Source organism: Sapajus apella, unplaced genomic scaffold (assembly GCF_009761245.1).
Source record: "Sapajus apella isolate SASKATOON/1434 unplaced genomic scaffold, GSC_monkey_1.0 scaffold43, whole genome shotgun sequence".
In the NCBI taxonomy this organism is placed as follows: domain Eukaryota; kingdom Metazoa; phylum Chordata; class Mammalia; order Primates; family Cebidae; genus Sapajus; species Sapajus apella.
The window spans coordinates 4,491,063-4,517,043 of NW_022436983.1; the positions used below are offsets into that span (position 1 = coordinate 4,491,063).

The window sequence follows — 25,981 nt, forward strand, 5'->3', positions numbered from 1 at the left end:
AAGAAAGAAAATGATGGCTGCTTGATTTAACTTGAGTTGAGTTCTTTTGGATTTATGTAGACTCATATATTTTAGAATTTAAAGATAAATTTTGTCTCTCAAGCATGATATTAAAACAATGCTCAGAATACTTGTCATTTCCTGAATTAGGTAATATTCATTTCACTCTTAAGCAATTTGGAGAGGAAAAGAAAAACAGCCAGAAAAAAGGTGATAGTTGTTAGTCATGTGGGAAGAATCAAAGAGAATTTATTTATATTCTGTAAAACTCAGTTTATACATATTTGCAAAAAATCCTCTTCAGGAGTCAGACAGACTTTTTCCTCTAATAGTTATTAATGTCATCTTTATCACTTAAAATTAACCATTCTCATTTTTAAAACTAAAAATGAAAAATCAGTGTAGAATCTGTATAAATTTAGCTTTACTGCTTTCTCAACTTTTTTCTTTTTTTTTTTAAACATCCTGTTACAGCAAGCTTTTTTTTCTCTATTCTTTTTTTTTCTTTTTTCCTTTTTTTTTATCAAGAAATGCTGAGTGTATGATAGAGTCCAGCAAGCTATACTGCTTTTTGTTGCTAAGTTATCAAATACGTGAGAGTCATAGTGGGCATAGTACTCATTTGTAGGTCAATAGAATTATATAAATCAGTGGCAACAGTTTGAATTTTCCAGGCCAAATTATGATGATTATTGTTGAAAGTTACTTTTTGGTTCCTTAGAAAGTGGCTATACAGGCAAATCTTTAGTTTAGCCAGGTGTGGTGATGTGTGCCTATAGTCCCAGCAAAGGCAGGAGGATCACTTGAGTGCAGGTATTTGAGACCGGTTTGGGTCCCTGTCTCAAAAAACAAAGCAAGCAAACAAAAACAACAATAAACTTTCGTCTAGAAGGCAAGGTACTATTTGTCAGTTCCAATTCCTTTAAAAAGCAAACAAACCCCTCTAGAAATATTTTTTGTAACCATAGTGAGTAAAGAGACTGTTAAGTAATGATATATTGATATTTACTAGACTATCTTAAACTACTCATCTATGAGTTAGGTTTTTTTTTTTTTTTTTAAGTGAAAGCAAGTTTATTAAAAAAGTAAAGAAATAGGCTGGGTGTGGTGGCTCATGCTTGTAATCCCAAACTTTGGGAGGCTAAAGCAGGTGGATCACCTGAGGTCAGTCACCTTAGCCAGGCCAACATGGTGAAACCCTGTCTCTACTAAAAATACAAAAATTAACTGGATGTGGTGGCAGGTGCCTGTAATCCCAACTACTCGGGAGGCTGAGGCAGGAGAATCTCTTGAACCCGGGAGGCGGAGGTTGCAGTGAGCTGAGATTGCACCACTGCATTCCAACCTGGGCAACAGAGCAAGATTCTGTCTTTAAAAAAAAAAAAAAAAAAGCAAAGCATACCTACCCCAAAGCTATGCCTACCCCATAGGCAGAGCAGCCGAGTATTTTCTTTTCCCAACAATTTTTATCTCTTGAATAGAACGTCTTTCTAATCCCACTTATATTTGGAATTCTAAATTCAACATTGCTTTCATAGAGATGCATGTTGTCAAGATTTGCTTGTATTAGTTAAGAACTATTGGTTCTTATCCAAACAGCCCTTGAAATTACCTTGTTGTGAAGTCAGGCTGCTGATTTAGGGCTAAGTAATTGTTTTTTTGAAAAAGAGGGAAGGGTGCAAAGACAGCTGGAAAGACAGTTAAAGATACGTTTTAAAGTGGATCAATTTTATGTGACCAGAGTGTAATCTTTGTGTTTTATGTGTTTATTGGAAGAGTTGTCACTTAAAGTGATATTCTTCAAATAGCTAAAAATGTCATAGGTTTTCTAGATAGAAAACATCTCTAAGTTGTACTTAACTAAAATATGACTTGGGGAATTTAAAATTATATTCGGGAAGTATATTTGCCCAGCTTAATTTTTGTTCTGGTAATTTATTTCTCAAAATTTTGGAGGTGAGATATTTATTGATTTGTATGTGTGAAAAACAAAACACACCCACTATGAGGATCTTTTAAAAAAAAAAAAAGCTTCCTTGTTATCCAGGTAACAAACTTTAATTGTACAATTGAAATGGATACATTTAACATGACAAAATAGCAAATCCTCTGCTCATGGAAAGATGATTTTCAAACCCTCTTGTCTTACAGAAAAATACCATTTGGTTGATTAAGAACTTACATGGTCTGCTCATACGGATTTTTAGCATTTTTAACATCATCCCTGTTTGATTGCTTCTTTTTCTACATTCTCATCTTCTAACTTTTTTCTAGGGCTGCTCTTTTTAGTAAAGCTAAACAAAACTTGGCGTCCTACAGCCTTACTAACCTTTGTTAATCCGCCTGCTCGTCACATCTTTCTATGGCATCTGTGCTCACTCATGGGGGAAAGAGATTCTGGAAGAAGCAACAGCAATAACCAAGGCAAATGTGGGGGAAGTGTCTGCATGGGTTGTTAGCATGATGTGTGGGGCCTAGGTTTTACTTCATTTTCTTTAGATAGTGGGGTTGTTAAGTCACTCCATTTGAATAATTTTGTGTGACCATAGGGTAAGAGACTCATCCCTGTTGTCAATCCTTCTAAGAAATTTGGTGGCAAATTTCATCACTTAAGCCGGAAAGTGGAAATTTGGATTAGGAACACCAAATAAACAAATCTTTATATTAATAGAAATGTACATAGGTATATCTCTTAATAGATTTCCACATTGAGGGGTTTTTTGTTTTGTTTTGTTTTTTAGTCTTTTTGGTTATATTTTTTAATTTGGTTAAGGCTTTTTTGCTTGCTTTTTTTTAAATTTAATTTTCCTTTTTTACATTTTAATTTTGGTTATTTTGGGGCCATTTTTTGATTTTGTTTTTCCAAAGGACGCGGATTCTGATAGCGGGGACGATTCTGACAAGAGGTCGTGTGAAGAGAGCTGGAAACTGATTACTTCTCTGAGAGAAAAGCTACCTCCCAGCAAGTTGCAAACCATTGTTAAAAAATGTGGCCTCCCCAGCAGTGGAAAGAAACGAGAACCAATTAAAATGTATCAGATACCCCAAAGAAGGCGCTTGAGTAAAGATTCCAAGTGGGTCACGATCTCAGATCTTAAAATTCAGGCAGTCAAAGAGATTTGCTATGAGGTTGCTCTCAACGACTTCAGGCACAGTCGACAGGAGATTGAAGCCCTGGCTATTGTCAAGATGAAGGAGCTTTGTGCCATGTATGGCAAGAAAGACCCCAATGAGCGGGACTCTTGGAGGGCAGTGGCCAGGGATGTCTGGGATACTGTCGGTGTTGGGGATGAGAAGATCGAAGACGTCATGGCCACTGGGAAAGGCGGCACTGATGTAGATGACCTCAAGGTTCATATAGACAAACTGGAAGATATTTTGCAAGAAGTCAAAAAGCAAAATAACATGAAAGATGAGGAGATAAAAGTCTTAAGAAATAAAATGCTCAAAATGGAGAAAGTCTTGCCACTGATTGGATCTCAGGAACAGAAAAGCCCAGGAAGCCTCAAAGCCAAGGAGCCTGTTGGTGCTGGTGTTAGTAGCACCTCTGACAATAATGTAAGTAAAGGAGACAATGGAGAACTTGCAAAAGAAGAACGTGTTTCCCAGCTGATGAATGGGGATCCAGCTTTTAGACGTGGACGTCTGCGCTGGATGAGGCAAGAGCAAATTCGGTTTAAGAACTTGCAACAGCAGGAGATAACGAAGCAGCTTCGTCGGCAGAATGTACCTCATAGGTTCATCCCTCCTGAGAACCGGAAGCCCCGCTTCCCCTTTAAGAGCAACCCTAAACACAGAAACTCTTGGAGTCCTGGGACACATATCATCATAACAGAAGATGAGGTTATAGAGCTTAGAATTCCAAAAGATGATGAAGCGAGGAAAGGGAATAAAGAAGAGAGCCAAGAAAAAGGGGGTAAAGGAGCTTTTAAGGATCCCCAGTTACCATGGGGCTCTCAAGGAATGAGAAGTCAAGATCATATCCAAGTTAGCAAGCAGCATGTTAATAATCAGCAACAATCACCTCAACTACGTTGGAGAAGCAATTCTCTCAATAATGGCCAGCCAAAAAGTATGCGCTGCCAGGCATCCGCCTCTGTGGAGTCATTAAACTCCCACAGTGGCCACTCCACTGCTGATGTGCAGACTTTCCAGGCAAAGCGCCATATTCATCAACATCGTCAGTCTTACTGTAATTATAACACTGGAGGTCAGTTAGAGGGCAGTGCAGCCACTTCTTATCAGAAGCCGACTGACAAACCCAGCCACTGTAGCCAGTTTGTGACACCTCCGCGGATGAGGAGACAATTCTCAGCACCCAATCTCAAAGCTGGTCGAGAAACCACAGTATAAGTCAGTTACTGGACAAACTTGAAATCATGGTGGAGAATCAGACCGTATTAGCTCATGATTTGATTTGGTTCTACCTTTGACCTTGAGTTCTTATTATTTACATTATAAATATTAACTGGTTTTATACTGTTAAGACAAAACACTGGTAAAAGTTTCAACACCTCCCTTTTGCTTGTATACCATAAACGGGCAGTTTCTGAAATTTTGGATAAAGCATCAAGAACTCCTTTTTCTGAAACGTTCCTCCTTTTTTGGTGCCTAGAAAATTAATATACTTACACAGACTTGTCCCATCTTGGTATAAGTTTGTTATGTTTTCATAATGCCTATAAGTTAACCTGACATCCAGAAAGACATGCCTCTTAGTTTATGCCTTCAAAAGGAGAATTTGATAAGCAGAATTAAATGTCCGTTATTCTCCATAAATGTTAGATATTGGTTTAAAAATAACATGCAACTGTGTGGACACAGCTATGGATTTCTCATTCATGTCTGTTCCCTTATTTAAATACAATTAGAATCTTCATAAGCCAAAACTAAAGGTCTTCAAACATATCTTCAAACATTAATACATAGCTTTTCATCTTCCACATCTTCTTTTATTCTGTACTTTACAAAAAAAACTCATATAATAGTTTTTTTCTTTTCAATGTATCAGAATATGTATGAAATTTGTCATACCAGAATCTGTAAATTGACACTGTGTCTGGGATTCTGTTTGTGGTTTGTGTTTTGAAGTTCAGTGTGTCATTTGACACATACGCACACAAAGTGAATTATTCACCAAAATCATGCCAACAGAAATACCAACAAAAACTTGCATAAGTTCTTTCAGCAGTGTATATAAGTTTGTAAGGAGGATATTTGGCCTGAGAGGGAAGAGGTGGGACATGAGGACAAAGCTACAGCATATGGCTCTGTGGTGCTGCTTTTTTCCAATAGTTGATGAAATAGTGAAATAAAAGTTAACTTTGGTTGGGTTTGGAATAAAGGAGATGATATGTGATAAACTATTCTTTGATTAGCAGTAGTAATGCTCGTAGACACTCAAACAAGAAGGCGAAGTCCTGATGAACATTTATTGTATCAATACCTCATTTTATTTGGTTGTGATCTCAGTTTGCCTCACTGGAAAATCCACTATGAAAGATGGGTTTTAATGGAAAGAAAAGAATCATCTTCTACATCGTTCCTTATCTCTTGAGTTGTCAAAAACGTTTCTAAGAGGCAATCTGAAGAGCCAGAGATGTCTGAAATTGCCTGACTTCATGTTCTGGAAGATTCCTAAGTCACATGAAATCATCTAGCAAACACTTGTCTTCCAAATGATGTGAAAAACTACAACCAAGATAGCGGTTAGCATTCAAGGAAGCCTTAAAAATTGTGATTATGTTTTTTTTCCTTTGCATGTGGGCACTATGCTTTATTAGAACACATTATTTTTAATCATAGTATTTTTTCTTTGCCTCTAAGAAAATACTTAATGCACAGAAAGTTGCTTCCAGTTAACATTTTTTTTCCCTTAAAAAGAGAAGCTTTGAGAGGTATTTTTGCTTTCATAGCTAGAACAGTTGAAGTCTTCAACTGAGGTTTTATGGCAGATTAGACATGGGTAAATGATGTCTGTAATGGGTTGACTTACCGAGATGACAATCTCCTGTGCCATTTGGTTTGAATGTACTTGATAGGCTACTTCAAATCAGTCACTTCAATGCGTCTTGTGTAAACCCAGTTGACCTTTTTTATTCCTCTTTAGACATAACTGTGCTATTTCTTTCTAGATACAACTTATTTTCTAAAATTAAAAAGTCATTGCTAGGTGTGGTGGCACACGCCTACAGCCCCCAGCTACTCAAGAGGCTGAAGTAGGAGGATCACTAGAACCCAGGAGTTCTGGGCTGTGGTGCGCTATGCCAGTTGGGTGTCTGCACTAAGTTTGGCATCAATATGGTGATCTCCCTGAAACCGGAAACCACAAGGTTGCCTAAGGAGGGGTGAACCCAGCCCAGGTCGGAAATGGAGCAGGCCAAAACTCCCAGGCTGATCAGTAATGGGATCTTGCCTATGAATAACCAGTGCACTGCAGCCTGGGAGATAGAGTGAGAACCTGTGTGTGTATTTTTTTTTTAAGATAATATTTATTATATTATTTGGGTTTCAACTCTGTAGCAAAAATGGGCTCTTATTTCCCCAACTTGAGATAACATAGAGTAGGTCCATATATTTTCATTCTTACAGTGGTCTTTTAATCTTATTATGGACAGGTACCCTTGTTTCCCACTAAACCATGGGAATGAGTGAGTTACTCTCCACTGGTGATTAGGTAACACTGTAGAGTCTGGGCACGGTGGCTCACACCTGTAATCCCAGCACTTTGGGAGGCCAGGGTGGATAGATCATGAGGTCAGGAGTTCAAGACCAGCCTGCAATATGGTGAAACCCAGTCTCTACTAAAAATACAAAAAAACTAGCCAGGCGTGGTGCTGTATGCCTGTAGTCCAGCTACTCAGGAGGCTGAGGCAGGAGAATCGCTTGAACCCAGGAGGCGGAGGTTGCATTGAACTGAGATTGTGCCACAACTCTCCAGCCTGGGCAATAGAGGGAGACTCTGTTTCAAGGAAAGAAGAAAAAAAAAAAAAAAAAAACCACTGCAGAATGAAGAGTTATATAATATTTTCATGTACAACTGTGGATTGTCGTAAGGACTATGTCCACAGTGATATTCCAAAGAATTGGGTTTATATTTATGCTTCATCTACTAATCCTAGGTATCCTCATGTTGCTGAAATATTGTTTAGATAGCTAAAGGATCCCTTAATTTCATAGATGACCGAAAAGAAATTAACCAAGGTTTTATGGACGGCTATCTATGCCCCATGATGCATTTCTGAGCAAATGCTTATCCTAGAGAATAACTGTGTGTGAATAAAATTGCTTAATTGAATCTTTTACTAAATAAGTAACTAGTGCCATCCTTTTGTGAACTCTTGGTATGGCGCATATTACTTTGTTTTTTGTGTGTTGTTGTTTTGTGACAGAGTCTTGTTCTGTCACCCAGGCTGGATTACAGTGGCGTGATCTTGGCTGACTGCAACCTCTGCCTCCTGGGTTCAAGCAATTATCCTGTCTCAGCCTTCTGAGTAGCCGGGATTACAGGTGCATGCTACCATGCCTGGCTAGCTTTTGTGTTTTTAGTAGAGATGGGGTTTCACCATGTTGGCTGATGTGAGCCACTGTGCCCGGCCTGTTTGTTTTTTTAATGTGATTTCTCTCTAAGCTTAAATACCACAAGACCAAAGAGAAATGGTCATAATTAAACCATTATTGTTGAGGTAGCCCCAGCTATTATTATAGCAAAGTGGGGGAAAAAGTGTTTATGCTATTCAAGTTATGTGATGATCTGGCAGTGGTAATATAGAAGAGAATTAATTGGTATAGTTTCATAAACCAGAATGGTATTCCTTCGAGAGTTAAAGACATTCTCTTTAATAAATCCAAACCAAAGGGCATTTTATTTATTCCTGCTTCTAATTCCTTCTAGCCCAGTGAATTATTTCTCTTTTCATTAGTAATGTGGTGAATGGGAATTGTTTATTACATTGAAGTGACTTGAAGTGACCTTTTGTGCTTTAGGTACAGGTTGACGCTGAAAAACAAAACAGAACACTGAATTTGTCATACCTATGTCTGCATTAAAGGCTGTTTTACTACAGGAAGTTACACAGACTTCCTGAAGTTAGCTGCCATGTCCCAGTGCCTTATTGGTCCATTGTAGACTCGCCTTAATGATTTGTACAAATGACTGGGCGGAGGAGATGCTGCCTGTGTCCTGGTGTACCTTAACGAAGGAGGCTTCTTAGGTGCAGTGCAAAACAAGCATTTGTTATGTACTGTTAGAGCCAAAATTGTGATAAGCGACACTCATAATTGTCCAGTTTGTGTCATCTTTTTCAGATTTTAATATCTGTTCTAGATATTCTTAGCTTGAACCACTTTTGATTGTGAAATGTATTAGTCGTTGTCCCATTATTACTGTAAAATGAAGTTTTGAATCTTCTTGTTAATGAACTGTGGATTTCCCCCTCAATTTCTTAAACAACAAAAAATGCTTGAAGATTGTCTTTGAGTGTAAGATCTGCCTTTTAAGAAAGGGAGTGTTAGTTTGTAATGTTAAAAAATAAAGACCTCATTCAATAAAAGTTGAAGTCATCTTTTAAGAGTGTGATTTCTCTCTATGTGGGAAGAGGAAAAAGGAAAGCAAGGTAATGCTAACCAAACCTAGTTTTTGAGTTTTATTTATTGCTTTTCCATCTGAAGATGATTGTAAATCAGATCTTTTTAAAAAATATTTCTACGTGAACTTGATTAGTTTTAAAGCTTTTGCTTTAGCTACACTTTTCTGTTTAACAAAATTCTACCTTAAACGGGATTTTTCAGCCCTATTTTATGCCACATTTCACTTACATAAAATATTTTCTCACAAAAGATGAATAAGGATATCGCTTTCTGATTTGAGTTTACTTTAACCGTGTTCTCAGTTTTTTCTTTACATAGTCTTGATTTGAATTATTTTAAATGAAATGATTTATTTCCCTCTATATAGGTAGACACTAAATTTATAAAAAGTTTTGAATGACTCTGCAGCTTTTCTCCTTTAACCTTTGCCTTTTTTCACCCAGAGTATCAGTGGTACACTAGAGAGGAAACAGAACAAAGCAGAATATTTTTCTGGAGTAGACCAGTAGTCTCAATGAGAATTTGGACCTGACATTATTTTTTAATCTTAAAAACAACATAATCATGTATCATAGGGTAGGATACAAAATCCAATGAGTTTTTAAATATGAAATCTGGAATCGGTCTGCTTCTGGCCTCATTCCATTTTCCTTCAGGTACTCTGTATTCCTCTACTGTTGGAGAAACTGATGGAAAAGTTGCAATGTCCCTACCATTTATAGGGTGACACAGAAGATTAGTGTGATATGTGCAGTGACATTGTGCTGATGAGACTATGCCCACACAGTGCTGCTGGTAGTGAGGAGCAAAGTTAAGTGTTGTCAATAACTGGGGTATCATCTTGGGTGTGGATATTTTCCTTCTGGCTATTGCTTGCTAATTATAATCTGCCATTAGGAGCCAAGCGTCTAATGTCTAAAACAGCCTAACAGGAAAACTCAGAATGGTAATATTGATTTTACCTTAAATATCACCTCCTCAGAGGTGCCCTACTTGTGCCACCATCATCTTTCATTGAGAGTACTGAAGTACCGAAACTTGTCTCTTTGCTTCTATTCTTGACTCCTATAATCCATTGTTCACATAGCAACCAACATCATCTTTTAAAAATATAAATCATCTTATCAGTAGCCTCAGGTGCTTTGCATTGCATGAAAGAATCTGAGTCTTACTGTAGTCTCCAAGGCTTTACATGTTTTGGCTGCTTGGCCCCCACTCTTAACACTTTCACTCTCACACTGCACTCTGGCCTTTTGTTCCTTGTACATCAAGTCTCTTCCCACCTCTGGGCTCTTGCACTTCTCAAGCCTGGAGCCAATTTCTATCATGCTTCCCTCCCCTTCCAGACCTGAGCTCCTGAACTCTTTGTGCCCAGCCCACCACAAGTTGACTCACTGTTTTAATAATGAAAGCCTGTAATTATCTTTTCTTTGTACTTGTTTGGTTCTTCCGTGAGAACATAAACTCACCTAAAATAAATGCCATATCTGTCTTGTTCATTTTGCCAGTCATATAAATCCATTACCTGGAAGAGTGGTTCTCAAACTGTAATGTCCATTAAAATTTTGGGGGTCTTATGAGAACTCAGACTATTGGGCCCACCTCCAGAGTTTCTGATTCACTAGATCTGGGGCAAGACCTTATAAATTTGCATATCTGATAAATTTGCAGGTGATACTGATGCTGCTGGTCCAGTAACCACCCTTGATAACCAGTGATCTGGAATGAGGACTTGATCAGCATTTTCTGTAAAAGGCTGTAAATATTTTAGGCTTTGTGGACCATGTAGTCTTTTTTGTGAAACTGCTCAACTCTATATTGTCTAAGCAGCCATAGACAATATGGAAATGAACAAGGGTGGCCGTGTTCCAGTCAAACTGTGTTTACAAAAACAGGCAGTGGACTGGATCTAGCCCGACGGCCATAGTTTGCTGACCCCTGATCTAGAAGATAGCTACTTCTGATAAATATTTATCTAAAAGATCAGTATATGACTGTGTATGTGATCTGGAAGACAGGTATATGCCAGTTGCTGGGATAAGTGGTAAGTGACAAATGTGTGGTCCTGGCCTCATGAAATTCTCAGAGTTATAGAGGGAGACAGCCGTAATAACCACACCAGTAGTGACTTAGTACATTGTGACAAGTGCCATGATGAAAAAATACAAGGTGCTCTGAAAGGTTTTAATGTAGTCTCTCATTGCTCTTAGCTGACGATGTTTTTGTTTCGCTGAGGAGAAAAGAAGCAATCAGAAGAAATTTCTTCTAGACCAAGCAATCAGAAGAAATTTCCTTCTAGACAAAGGGATTTTGTCTAGTTTTGCCCGCGTGATCCATCCATACCTATGCTGAGCTTTCCTTCCTGTTAGTGGATGAACTGTCCTTGATCCTCTCCCAGCCCAGGCCTTGTTCCCTGCATTCCATACCCTCTCAAGAACTTGTACATTTACCCTCTTCTCTTTTGCATCATCAGTTTCTCTCCTTCTGGATTATTCCTGCCAGCATGCAAACATGTCACCAGTTGCAAAAGTTGTTTTTTTTTTTTTTTTTTTAGATGGGGTCTCACTCTGTCACGCAGGCTGGAGTGCAGTGGCACAATCTCAACTCACTGCAGCATCTGCCTCCCAGGTTCAGTGATACTCCTGCCTCCCAAGTAGCTGGGACTACAGGTGCATGCCACTATGCCCAGCTAATTTTTGTATTTTTAGTAGAGATAGGGTCTCACCATGTTGGCCAGGCTGATCTCGAACTTTTTTTTTTTTTTTTTTTTTTTTTGAGGGGGGGGCTCGCTCTTGTTACCCAGGCTGGAGTGCAATGGCGCGATCTCGGCTCACCGCAACCTCCGTCTCCTGGGTTCAGGCAATTCTCCTGCCTCAGCCTCCTGAGTAGCTGGGATTACAGGCACGCACCACCATGCCCAGCTAATGTTTTGTATTTTTAGTAGAGACGGGGTTTCACCATGTTGACCAGGATGGTCTCGATCTCTTGACCTCGTGATCCACCCGCCTCGGCCTCCCAAAGTGCTGGGATTATAGGCTTGAGCCACCGCGCCCGGTCAGATCTCGAACTCTTAACCTCAGGTGATCCACCTGTCTCAGCCACCCAAAGTATTGGGATTACAGGCGTGAGCCACTTCTCCTGGCCCCATTGTTTCTTTTCATTATTTCCTATCCTCGTTCCTGCTGGAACTTATCTAGTCAGACTCTTGTTCCCCCCCTCACCACCAAAGCTGCTCTTATCAGGGTCCTGAGAGCTCTTTTTGATAACAGGCTGAATACATTTTCTCAGTCCTCGTCTTACTGAATCTCTGGCATTTGACACTGTTGCCTACTCTTTACTTCATGGGATACTTCTCTTGGTGTCTTCTTTTCCGCCAACCTTTCTAGCTGCTCCTTCATGGTCTCTGGCCACGGACCTTGGCTATTTCTATATCTTTGTCTGTTCCCCCTTCCATTTTTATGCTGATGTTGAAGATAATGATAACTTGTATAGTGAACATGTATTACATGTATTAATACACATCAACCTTTTACATGTGTTGACCCATCGAGTCCTCACAATACCCCTCTTCTGTGAGGTAGGTATTACTTACTCCTTTTTTACATACTTTCCCAGAGTCACACAGCTACTCAGCAGGGGAGCCAGAGCCAGTCCCAGGGAGTCATTCTGTCTGCAGACCTCTGCCCCGACTCACCTTCTGCTGACTCTCAGGTGTCCTCTCTCCAGCCTGGGCCCCTGCCCTGAGCTCTGGATGCTGACATACAACTACTGCCTGACATCCAGATCGCTGGCAGGCACCTTACATTTAATCCGTCTGAACTGGAGCAGTTAGCTCAGCTAAAGTTATCTTTAGTTTCTCTTTTTCTTCACATCTCATGATCAGATCATCAGTAGGTCCTGTTTGCTCTCCCTATAAAACATATCCTAACTCCATCTCTTTTCACCACCTTTGCTACTAATACCCTAGTCAAAGCCACCACCATCTACCTTGGACACTGCTGTGACAGCCTCATGGCTATTCTTCTTGTTTCCACAGTTCCTCCGAAGTCCCACAGAGAATGATGTTTTTAAAACATATCCCAGCTCTAAACCACACAGTGGTTTCCATTAGAATAATATCCCCACACCTTACCATGGTCTATAAGGCTGTCCTTACCCCATTTGCTGCCTGACTACATCTGCTGCGTCTCCTACCCTTCTCCCCATTCTCCCATTCCATCCACACAAGTTTTCTTGCTTTTCTTGAAGTACGTGGTGCGCCTTTCCATTTCAAGACCTTGGTACTTGTTGTTATTACTTTGAGTAGAAAAACCCCCACCAAAGACCTCTGCATGCTTGCTTAACACTTCCCAGACTACTTGGTCTAGAAGTCTGTCTCCCTTCCTTCTCCCCGGTAACCTCTAACCTTACCTTTATCTTTCTCCATACAAGTACTATCCACTAAAATCACAGTGTATGTTTTATTTACTGTTTATCATATCTGTCTCCCTTATCAATGGGACCCTTGTCTTATTGACCACTACTATCTGGCACATAGTAGGAGCACAAAAGGTATTTGCTGAGTGGATGGCTAGATAATGGTTTAAAAGCATGGTCTGCATTGCCTGAGCTCAGGTCCCATTTTTAGCACTTGCATAATCTCTTTCTTTCTCTTTAACATGAGGCTAACTATAGTACCATCTTTATTTTGGTATTTTGTTGTTGTTGTTTTTATTGAGACAGAGTCTTGCTCTGTCACCTAGGCTGGAGTGCAATGGCATGATCTCGGCTCACTGCAACCTCTGCCACCCAGGTTCAACCAATTCTTGTGCTTCAGCCTCCCAAGTAGCTGGGACTGCAGGCACATGCCACCATGCCCAGCTAATTTGTTTGTATTTTTAGTAGAGACAGGTCTCGCCATGTTGGCCAGGCTGGTCTCGAACCTCTGACCTCAGGTGATCTGCCGACCTCGGCCTCCCAAAGTGCTGGGATTACAGGCATGAGCCACCGCACCTGGCTTAGTACCATCTTTATAAGGTTATTGGGAAGATTGTAATAATTCATGTTTAACATTAGCACTTCCAGATACAAAATAAGCTTAAAAACCAGAGTAGGTCGGTAGGAGAGAACATTCCAGAAAAGAGAACAGCCAGTGCTGTGCCTTTATAAATATGGGGCGTATTTTGAACTAGTTAGGATTTCTTATAAACATAAATGCCTACTGGAAAATATATTATCATTATTATTATTATTTTGAGACGGAGTTTCACTCTTGTTGCCCAGGCTGGAGTGCAATGTCATGATCTCGGCTCACTGCAACCTTGGCCTTCTGAATTCAAGCAATTCTCCTGCCTCAGCCTCCCGAGTAGCTGGGATTATAGGCATGCGCCACCATGCCCAGCTAATTTTGTATTATTAGTAGAGACGGGGTTTTACCAGTCGACCAGGCTGGTCTTGAACTCCTGACCTCGGGTGATCTACCCACCTCTGCCTTCCAAAGTGCTGGGATTACAGGCATGAGCTACTGCTCCCAGCCAAAATACATTATGTGCCTTCCATAATTAGCTTTTATCATGAAATGAGTAGAACAATAGTATGTGCATCTCATTAGCCATTTGTTGTGGGAAATGGTGATATACGAAATGTCCTTTTTAAAAGTTCATAAGTAGCCTGATTTGGGGAGAGGGCCAATTCAATAGACGATGTTGATATTTTGACTACCAATTGTGGTCAAAACGTAGTTAAAGTTTTTTGTTTGTTTGTTTTTTGCCTGTTGTGGTTGTTTTTGAGATGGGATCTCACTCTGTCCTCCAGGCTGAAGTGCAGTGGCACAATCTCGGCTCATTGTAACCTCCTCTTCTTGGCTCATGTGATCCTTCTACCTTAGCCTCCCAAGTAACTGGAGCTACATATGCCCTCCACTATGCCCTGCTAATTTTTGTGTTTTTAGTAGAGGTAGGGTCTCACCATGTTGCTCAGGCTGGTCTCAAACTCCTGAGCTCAAGTGATCCACTTGCCTCAGCCTCCCAAAGTGCTAGGATTACAGGCATGTACCACCACACCTGGCCCAGCTAAAGTTTTTAGATTTATAGGGCTATGGGAAATTTTTCATGTTTGTTTTGGTTACTAAAGCAGAGCCAGAGCTGTTGGGGAAGGTCATCCTCATAACTGTCAAAGTCGGAGGATTTTATGTTCATTGATAGTTTGACCAACCTGTCAACTTATTCTTGAAGAAATCCTCAAGATAAAGTATTAACATTTTTTTCTACGGTACTTGATGATTTTTAGGTAAACCAGCAGCCTTTCTCTTTAGCTAAAATAATTCCATGTAATATATAGTTTTTTTCCCCTACTCCCCAACTTTTTATTTTGAGACATTTTAAACAGAGAAGCTGAAAAAAATACTGGAATGAGCTTTTGTATACTTATACTAATACAGGTATTGATTGACTTACGACCTGTGCAACTTACGACCATTCGACTTTACGACCACAATCGCTAGCCACAACTGCTCCGCGTCTGGCAGTGCAAACGTTGCCCAGCTGGGCGTACAACAGTGCAGACCAGCTTCCGGCAGCACTACCATCTCCGCGTGCATATAGCCTACTCAACTTACGACCAAATCGTGTTATGACTGGTCAGAACCAATCATGGTCGTAAGTCGAGCACTGGCTGTATATATTTTTCCTGAATCGTAAGAAAATTATAGATACTATGACAGTTTACCCAAATACTTGCATGTTTTTCTCCTAAAATCAAGAATTTTTTTTTTTTTTTTTTTTTTTTTTTGAGACAGTCTTGCTTTGTCACCCAGGCTGGAGTGCAATGGCACGATCTTGGCTCACTGCAACTTCTGCCTCCTGGGTTCAAGTGATTCTCCTGCCTCAGCTTCCCAAGTAGCTGGGACTACAGGCACCCCCCATCATGTCCGGCTAATTTTGTATTTTTGTAGAGATGGAGTTTCACCACATTGGCCAGGCTGGACTTGAACTCCTGACCTCAGGTAATCCACCCACCTTAGTCTCTCAAAGTGCTGAGATTACAGGTGTGAGCCACCATGCCCAGCCTTGAATATTCTCTTAATACCACTATGCCATCCAAGAAATTTAATACTGATTCAATATTGATTCAATATTATATACAGTCCCTTTTCAAATTCCCTAATTATTTCAAAAATATAAATGTTAGGAAAGGGAATTTTTTTTTTTTTGGAGAAATATGTATCAGTTCGTTTTATTTGGGTATTCAATAATATCCTTGGTGATAATGCTGACTCCATGACTTCTGACCCCAGAATTGACCCTCCTGCCACTGGCTGTAGCCCTGAGATTGATTTTTGTAGCCACGATTGTTTCCTTATCCTCTGAAGTTCTGGTTGTAGTTCCCTCTGTTGGGCATTCCACCTCTGTTGTAGTTCCCTCTGTTTGAGTAACTACCACGGCCAGGAAAAACAGGAGCACGAGGGTATGGATAGCCTATGCCACCACTTCCACCGCCACCACTGCCTCTCTGTGGCATGTTGCCCCTCCTGTTATATCCGCCATGATTCCCAGGGGCTCCTCCTCTGAAATTTTCACCACGCATATTGAATCCTCTACGTCCTCTATGGCCACTACCCCTGTTCTTGCCACTCTTATTTTTATTGCTCTTCTTTGAGCCAGTGTTCTGTTTCTTTTCTGGTGGAAGAGCCTTTTTGCTTTCTTCCTTATATTGCTCCAAAAGCTTTTGGGCTTCTTCTTTCTGAAGTTCAACACAGGTTATTTCATCAAAGCATTCAGCTACCTCTGGGAGGGTAAAGTTTCTGGAAAGGGAATGTTTTAATCCAAGATCCAGTCAAGGTTTATATATTTCATTTGGTTATAATTTTTTAAATCTTTTATTCTACTGGTATTTTTGAAGTGTCCAGGCCATATTCTAATTTGTCTGATTGTTTCCTCAATGTTAGATTCAGGTTAAACCTTTTTGTTAAGAATGCTATAAAGGGACCGGGTGCAGTGGCTCACACCTGTAATCCCAGCACTTTGGGAGGCTGAGACGGGTGGATCACCTGAGGTCAGGAGTTGAAGACCAGCTTGGCCAACATGGTGAAACCCCCTTCCTATTAAAAAATGCAATTTTTTTTTTTTTTTAGACCGAGTCTCACCCTGTCACCCAGGCTGGAGTGCAATGGCATGATCTTGCCTCGTTGCAAACTCTGCCTCCTGGGTTCGGATGATTCTCCTGCCTCAGCCTCTTGAGTAGCTGGGATTACAGGCACCCGTCACCATGCCCAGCTAATTTTTGTAATTTTTTTTAGTAGAGAGGGGATTTCACCATGTTGGCCAGGCTGGTCTCAAACTCCCAACGTCAGGTGATCCGCCCGCCTCGGCCTCCCAAAGTGCTGGGATTACAGGCATGAGCTACCGCACCTGGCCTAAAAATACAAAATTTAACTGGGTGTGGTTGTGCATACCTATAGTCCCAGTTACTCAGGAGGCTTAGGCAGGAGAATTGCTTGAACCCAGGAGGCAGAGGTTGCAGTGAGCTAAGATTGTGCCACTGCACTCCAGCCTGGGTGACAGAGCAAAACTCCATCTCAAAAAAAAAAAAGAATGCTATAAAGGGGCCAGGCATGATGGCTCCCTGTTGTAGTCCCAGTTACTTGGGAGGCTGAGGCAGGAGGATGACTTGAGCCTGAGAGGTCAAGGTTAGAGTGAGCTGTGATTGTACCATTGCACTCCAGCCTGGGTTACAGAAGGAGACCCTGTCTCCAAGAAAAAAGAAAAAGATTGCTATAATGGTGATGTGTATTTCCCATTGCATCACATCAGTAGATATAAAATGTCAATTTCCCCTATTATCAATAATGTTAGAGCTTTGTAAATTTGGTTAATGTGATGTTTCCCAGCTCTCTCCATTGTAAATATATCATTTCCCTTCTTATTAATAGATATCTGGGCATGGACTTTGGATTATATTCATATTGTGTTTTCCATGCATCTTTTACTCAATTATTTTAGCTTTTTGTTGTTTGTTGTTTTTGAGATGGGGGTCTTTTGCTCTGTGGCCCAGGCTGGAGTACAGTGTCACAATTACAGCTCACTGCAACCTCCACCTCCTGGGCTCAAGTGATCCTCCCACCTTAGCCTTTTGAGTAGCTGGGACTACAGGTGTGTACCACCATGCTTGGCTAATTTTTGTATAATTTTTGCAGACATGGGGTTTGGCCATGTTGCCCAGGCCAGTCTGGAACTCCTGGGATCAAGCAGTTTGCCTGCCTCAGCCTCCCAGAGTGCAATGATTATAGGCGTTGAGTCACTGTGCTTGGCCTATTTTAGCATTTATTAATGATCCTTGCTTGATTCAGTTATTACATCTGGGGTTGCAATATGGTGATTTTCCAGTGTCATTTTTTTTGCATTTATTAGCTACCTTTTTTTTGTTTTTGTTTTTCAGATGGGATCTTGCTATGTTGCCCAGGCTGAAGTAGCTATTCACAGACCTGATCATCAGGCATGGCAGCTCACACCTATAATTCCAGTACTTTGGGAGGCCAGTAACTGCCTCAGCCACAGCCTCCTAAGTAGCTGAAATTAAAGGTGTATGCCCATGCCTGGTAATTAGCTAGCTTTTAAAAAAATTTTATTTAAAGAAAAGTGCTTCCCCTTTTTCTCTCCTTCTTTCAGTATCACCAAGGAGTCATGAATTCTTTCTGTATTCAATGTACTATGTTATTTTTTGTTGATTTGTTAGCCAGTGGGATCCTGTGTCCTTTTGAAATAGCCCCAGTAGTGTTTGAGTTCTTCCATCCTTTCTGACACAAAATGTTTCAGACTCACCTCGTACTTTCCTTGCTTCAAACCTGGAAGCAGCTAATTTTTTCAAGGAGCCCTGGTTCCTTTTAGTGGCAGTGGCATTTGGAAACCAAGATCTAGTTGCTAAGTATACTTTAAAAATAACCTTTAAGAAAAAAACATTGCCTGAGGCTGGGAGCAGTGGCTCACACCTATAATCCCAGCACTTTGGGAGGGTGAGGCAGGTGGATTATGAGGTCAAGAGTTCGAGACCAGCCTGGCCAAATTAGTGAAACCCCTTCTCTACTAAAAATACAAAAAAATTGGCTGGTTGTGGTGGCACACGCCTGTAGTCCCAGCTACTCAGGAAGCTGAGGCAGGAGACTCGCTTGAATCTGGGAAGCATGAGGTTATGATGAGCTGAGATTGTGCCACAGCACTCCAGCCTGCCCAGCCTAGACAACAGAGGAAGACTCCATCTTTAAAAAAAAAAAAAAAAAAAAAAAAAAACATTGTCTGACATTTTGATAGTGTATTACCATGTAAGAGGGCTTCCACATGTTTTTAAAATGATTCACCTTATTGGTCCTTCCTCTAGTACTGTATGGTAGGCAGGTCAAATGCTAGAATCTTCATTTAAAGATGAAGAAAGTGAGGTTTAGAGAGGATTTAACTTTCTCAGAATTATAAGGCTAGTAAGAACAGTTTGCGGGACCCAAACCCAAGCCTTTTACTTGTTTAATTTTTTTCTTTATTTTTTCTTTTTTTCATAATATGTAGTCTCCTAAAAAGTGTGTTTAGATATCCAATAAAGCTGTGTAGTTGACTGTTGGTCTTGGTCACTGCCAGTCCATCTAGAGAGAACACTTCCTTTGTGAAACTAACTGACAAATGACTAGAACCATAGAGGATTTTTGCATCCTTCTGAGCATTGCTTTGGGAGCTTCTTTTGTAATGGAGCTTACTAAAGGGCTTTCAGCACTGCTTTGTGATGCATGGAATGTTTGATGTGGGACTTGGAGAGCTCTCTTTGGAAGCAGTGTATGGTCATACTTAAACCCTTTGTCTCATGACAGGCTGTAATTGGGTCACTGCTAGGGAACCAAAAGAAGAAGAAGGAAACCCTGGCAGTAAATCTTAAAATGCTATGCTTATGCTATAATTTAGTATTTCATTGTTTGAAGGTCTCTATCTTAATCCTACTTGTTTTATTTTCACTAAAATTCAAGTTTTGCAAATTAACAACCTAAGGAAACTTTTTAGACATTTGTCCCCTAATCTCTTCCCACCCACCATGAGATTTTAATACCTCAGATATACTACGTGTCTGTACACTGTATATATTTGTGCTTTATATATTAAAAGAGCTAAGATGTTTTTCATCCTCTGAGAACCATTTTTTGGCCTCTTTGGGAGTGATATTACCCTTATTGAAAAATACGTGAAGTAGATGGTAAAATGAAGGACAAATTTGATTTGTATTATAATAATTCATCTTTTTCGTTTTTTGAGTCAGAATCTCTCTCTGTCTCCAGGCTGGAGTGCAGTGGTGTGATCTCAGCTCACCACAACCTCTGCCTCCCTGGTTCAAGCGATTTTCCTGCCTCATCCTCCCAAGTCGCTGGGATTACAGGCGCGCACCACCACGCCCAGCTGCTTTTTGTATTTTTAGTAGAGATGGGGGTTTCACAGTGTTGACCAGGCAGGTCTGGAACTCCTGACCTCAAGTGATCTGCCCACCTCAGCCTCCCAAAGTGCTGGGATTACAGGCGTGAGCCATACCTGGCCAGTAATCCATCTTATAATTGCATACTGAAAATAAAGTGTCTTACTTGAATAACTAAATACAGTCTATAAATTATTTCAGTCCTAATAGCACTATGAGATTTTGGTTACCTGAAGGCTAACCTCATCCTACTGATCAAAGATAGTAATTTTTCACCCATAGGAAGCACCAAAGTCTACAATCTTAATTTCTTTTTCCTTCCAAAGAGTTAGATAATTGAGATTTTTGGTGATACTGGTGAATTTAATCATTTTCAATATTATTTTTCTCTGGAATTTATTGATGTGTAAGATACTACTTGAATATATTATAACACACTTAAGATATATATATAGATATATATATACACACACACACACACACACACACATATATATACACACACACATATATATATATATATATATATATAAATTTTGCCTGAAAATTCCCCCTTTCTCCTACCACTACCCCAGATAAAGAATGGAATATTTGAGGGAGTAGAAACATATACTATAGTGAGTTTTTTTTCTTTTTAGCATTTACCCATTACACACCATCTTGTGTGCTTTGTGGGTTTTTTCCTAAACATTTCTCTGTATATCTTTTTATTATTGTTTTCTGCCTCTGTCTCTTTTCTTTGTCTTTTGCTCTCTGTACTTCCCCCAATATTCCTTCCATCTCTTTTCCTGCCCTCTTATTTCTTCTCTCTCCTACATGTTGTCTCCTTTCTTTTCATTCAGGACTATGAGAGTAAATTGCAGGCCTTGCAGAAGCAGGTTGAAACCCGATCCCTAGCGGCAGAAACAACTGAAGAGGAGGAAGAGGAGGAGGAAGAAGGTGAAATCTAGAGACAGAAACTTTTCTGTGTATATCTTTTTGGAGTTATATTATCAAATTAGTTATTTATGCATAACTAAAGCTGGATTCCTCATAGTGGGCCCTATCATTTATTGACATTTTACTGAGCCAGTTTATTGATGATTTAATAGATGTGCAGTGTTGAGAATCCAGGCTGTGGATTCTCATCCATTTTATGAGGTGGGGATGGGGGTGATAGTGTTCTTAGACCTTCACAAGGTTTCTGAACATATCTTCATATGAATGTCTTAGAAAGTTTCAGGGCACAGTGGCTCATGCCTGTAATCCAGCACTTTGGGAGGCCAAGGTGGGTGGATCACTTGAGGTCAGGAGTTCGAGACCAGCCTGGCCAACATGGTGAAACCCCATCTATACTAAAAATACAAAAATTAGCCAGGCATAGTGGTGCATGCCTATAATCCCAGCCTCTTGGCAGACTGAGGCAGGAAAATTGCTAAAACCTGGGAGGTGGAGGTTGCAGAGATCACGCCATTGCACTCCAGCCTGGGCAGCAAGATTGAAACTCTGTCTCAAAAAAAGAAAAAAAATTAGCCAGTCATGGTGGTGTACACCTGTAGCCCTAGCTACTTGGGAGGCTGAGGCAGGAGAATAGCTTGAAACAGGGAGGCAGACATTGCCGTGAGCCAAGATCGTGCTGCTGCACTCCAGCCTGGCGACAAAGTGAGACTCTGTCTCAAAAAAAGAAAGTTTACATGTACTGCCTCATATTGCTATAGATGTGACGTTTTTATATATGAATTACAAATAAATATAGAGCTTAATGTTGGTTAAGGCAGTCTGTTCAATTTGCTGGCTAATGTCAGATTTCCAAGTGAGGACTTTGGAATGTGTCAGTGTACTTTGAAGCCATTTCTGGCAAATATCTAATCATATTGCTTAGTCATGTTTGCCTATGTTAGGTTTTCCAGCATTTCTTAGCTGAGTTAGGGCTTTCATTGTTACTTATTGCCTTATAATGCGGTATGAACACTTACCACACTTCCTTTTTCCACCCAACCTCTTGGCAGTCTCAAAGCTTCAAACTAACTTTGAAGGAACTCTTAATTTATGTATTAAATTTCTTATTTATTTATTCATTTTTGAGGCAGAGTTTTGCTCTTGTCACCCAGGCTAGAGTGCAATGGCACAGTCTTGGCTCACTGCAACCTCCACCTCCTGGGTCCAAGCGATTCTCCTGCCTCAGCCTCCTGAGTAGTTGGGATTACAGGCGTGCGTCTCCACGCCTGGCTAATTTTGTGTTTTTAGTACAGGCAGGGTTTCACCATGTTGGTCAGGCTGTTCTCAAACCTGCCATGGCCTCCCAAAGTGTTGGGATTACAGGCGTAAGCCACTGTACCCAGCTAGTTTCTTATTTTTAAATAAGTGAAATGGTACCTTTTTTCTCTCTATAGTAGAACAAAAAAAGAGAAATATGTGAAGTCATACAGTATATCAGGGGTCACAGGTCAGGAGTTTGTCTTTCTTTTTTGAGACGAAGTCTCACTTTGTCACCCAGCCTGGAGTGCAGTGGTGAAATCTTGGCTCACTGCAACCTCTGCCTCCCAGGTTCAAGCAATTCTCATGCCTAAGCCTCCTGAGTAACCGGGACTACAGGCACATGCCATCACGCCTGACTGATTTTTGTTTTTAGTAGAGATGTAGTTTCACCATGTTGGCCAGGCTGGCCTCAAACCCCTGACCTCAGGTTATCTGCCCACCTCTGCCTCCCAAAGCGCTGGGATTAATAGATGTGAGCCACTGTGCCTAGCCAGTTTTTTTTTTTTTTTTTTTTAAGAAAGAATTTTGTTGTTGTTGCCCAGGCTGGAGTGCAATGGTGCGATCTCGGCTCACTGCAACCTCTGCCTCCTGGGTTCAAGCGATTCTCCTGCCTCAGCCTCCCAGGTAGCTGGGATTACAGGCTGCACCACCACACACAGCTGATTTTGTATTTTTAGTAGAGATGGAGTTTCTCCTAGTGGTCAGGCTGGTCTTGAATTCCCGACCTCAGGTGATCCACCCGCCTTGGCCTCTCAAAGTGCTGGGATTACAGGTGTGAGCCACCCCACCCGGCCCAGGAGTATTTTTTATTGTGGCCATATGTTATAATAATAATCGTTTTTTTACTCCAAGAATGTTACAAAATTGTCAGGAAAAAAAAATAATAATAATATCTTTTAAAAAAAAAAAAAAGAAAAATGTATTTCTTTGATGTACTATTTTAAATAAATTCAAAAGTAGGATTTTTTTTTTTTTTTTGGTTTTTGGTTTTTGGTTTTTGTTTTGTTTTGTTTTTGTTTTTTTAGTAGAGACAAGGTTTTTCCATGTTGGTCAGGCTGGTCTCAAACTCCTGACCTCAGGTGATCTGCCTGCCTCAGCCTCTTAAAGAGCTAGGATTACAGGTGTGAGCCACTGTGCCCGGCCAAAAGTAGGATTTTTAAAGGTTTTCTGAAATGTATATATTGCTTTCCTAATATCAAAAGAATTTAGTAAGCTTTACTAAAAAGAAGAGAAAACAAAAACAGCCGAATGCAGAGAAATTAGAAAACACCATCTCGATAAAAGAGATAGGCTAAAAGAGAGATGTAATTTTTATATAATTGTAAGATTGCTATTAAATATGCATCATTAATTCTTTCAGTTTCTTGGACACAGCATGAATTTGAGTTGGCTCAATGGGCCTTCCGGAAATGGAAGTCTCACCAGTTTACTTCATTACGGGACTTACTCTGGGGCAATGCTGTGTACCTAAAGGAGGCCAATGCCATCAGCGTGGAACTGAAAAAGAAGGTATGGAGCAGGAGAACACAGGAGATCTGGAGGCAAAGCTGAGCCTGCTGTGGGCGCATCTGGGCTCTCACCTTGAACTAACCTTTGCTTTGGGGGCACTCAGCTGCTTTGTGCTGTAAAACAGCTTTATATATGTCTTTATTTAATATATGTGCCTGGAACATAGTAGGTACTAAATTTTTGTTAAATAAAATTGAAAAAAACAAACAAACAAACAAAAAAACAGATGTTTTCTAGCTTATTTTACAAGTAAAGAGACTGTATTCCTAACAAGAACTGGAGAAACATAGTAGTAGAAAAATGCTTCTCTTGGGTTTCTGAATAATTTTAATTTTCTTCTGCTTTTCTACCGCTAAGTTTGCACCTCTAAGTTTGGTATGCCCCTTTGCCACTGATCTGCTCCTCCTCTGGGGTCTGAGAGGCACTGTTGTGTAGTGGACAATCACGTGCACCCTGGACCCAGACAGTCCAGGTTCCAGCCCCAGCTCCACAAGTGGTGTTGACCCCAGAGACCCTGTGCCTCCATTCCCCATCTACATAATGGGATTGGCAACAATACCTGGCACCAAAGGATTTTGTGAGGAATGAAAGTGGGCATATGCATAAAGCACTTAAAATAGTGCCTGGCATGGTAAAAGGCAATAAATGTTACTCAATTTTGTAAGTATTACCAAAACTTCACACCAAACCGTAGACTCCGTCTTCTGTATGCCCCACTGTTTATCAGTTTCTTCACTGCTAAGATTACAGTAGAAGACCATATTGTGTACTAGGTAAGAGCACAGACTACCTGACTTTGGGGAAATTAATTATCTTCTCATAGAATTAAATTATAGTTCTAGGGAATAAGATCTTCGTTCATACTCTCGGCAGCCTTTCTCATTTTATAGTTATTTATTAACCACTCCTCTCCACAAGTAGACTAAAGGCAGTAACTGTCATTTTTTCTTACTGCTATGCATAGCATTTAATATTAAATAATAATTTGTTTAATAATAATTTCTTGGTGAAAATATAGGTGATAGTGAGAAATAAGTGACGCGATGTTGTGAAGCACTTACCTTATAATAAACTCTTTTTTTTGAGACAGGATCTGGTTCTATCGCCCAGGCTAGAGTGTAGTGGCACAATTACGGTTCATTGCAGCTTCCACATCCTGGGCTTAGTTTGTAGAGACAGGGTCTCACTGTGTTGCCTACGCTGGTTCCAAACTTCTGGGCTAAGCTTCGAAAGTGCTGGGATTATAGATGTGAACTTCGATGCCCAGCCTAAAAAAAGGCTTTTTAGAGCAGTAGTTGTAACTCTCTGAATTTAAAATGTGAAACCTTGCTGTGTTTCCATCCTCTTTCATTAGTGAGGGATTAGATGTGCATTTTGTGGTCCACCTTTTGGTCTCTGGTATAAGTTCTATAAAAGGCTTCATTCAGTCAATCAAAATACATTTATCAAGATTTTAGCCCAGGCGTGGTGGTTTGCACCTGTGATCTTAGCCCTTTGGGAGGCCAAGGCTGGTGGATCTCAAACTCAGGAGTTCTAGACCAGCCTGGGCAACATGGTGAAATCCCATCTCTACAAAAAATACCAAAAATTAGCTGGGCTGGTAATACATGCCCGTAGTCCCAGGTACACAGGAGGCTGAGGTGGGAGGATCACCTGAGCCTAGAAATGGAGGCTACAGTGATCTGTGTTTGCACCACTGCACCCAGCCTGACAGAGTGACAGAGTACAACCCTGTCCCTCTTGCGGCTCCCCCCAAAAAGATTTTAGTTTGAAGTTAGGGTTATTCCCTATGACTGCTAATAGGTGGCCATATTTTTCAGTTAGTCACAAGATATTTATTGAGCACATACAACACATTCGACCTCTTTCCCATTGGGCATGATTGTATCATCTCATCTCTGAAGCTTGCTTGATGAAAACCATTTGTCAATGGTTTCTTCTTTCCATTCAGGTGCAGTTTCAGTTTGTTCTGCTGACTGACACACTGTACTCCCCTTTGCCTCCTGAATTACTTCCTACTGAGATGGAAAAAACTCATGAGGACAGGCCTTTCCCTCGCACAGTGGTAGCAGTAGAAGTTCAGGATTTGAAGAATGGAGCAACACACTATTGGTCTTTGGAGAAACTCAAGTATGAAAACAGTCATAAAGGCTGATTGTTTTATTTAGGAAAAAACAATGACTTGATTAAGTGGGCTCCCTCAAACTCTCCTCTCTGAGGACACCGT

The 25,981-nt window shown here is 40.5% G+C and overlaps 1 protein-coding gene across 19 annotated transcripts in view; it reads left to right on the forward strand.

Moving 5' to 3' along the window:
• KIF1B (kinesin family member 1B) overlaps positions 1-25,981 on the forward strand; it is a 182,554-nt gene that overhangs the window by 98,477 nt on the left and 58,096 nt on the right. For 18 of the 19 annotated variants that reach the window (XM_032300335.1, XM_032300355.1, XM_032300354.1 and 15 more), the window contains 3 exons: positions 20,850-20,946; positions 23,606-23,754; positions 25,706-25,884. In XM_032300335.1, the coding sequence (XP_032156226.1) occupies positions 20,850-20,946; positions 23,606-23,754; positions 25,706-25,884 (425 nt within the window). Of the gene's footprint in view, positions 1-2,868; positions 5,783-20,849; positions 20,947-23,605; positions 23,755-25,705; positions 25,885-25,981 lie in introns of those variants that run through there. The other variant, XM_032300353.1, reaches the window with a different exon arrangement.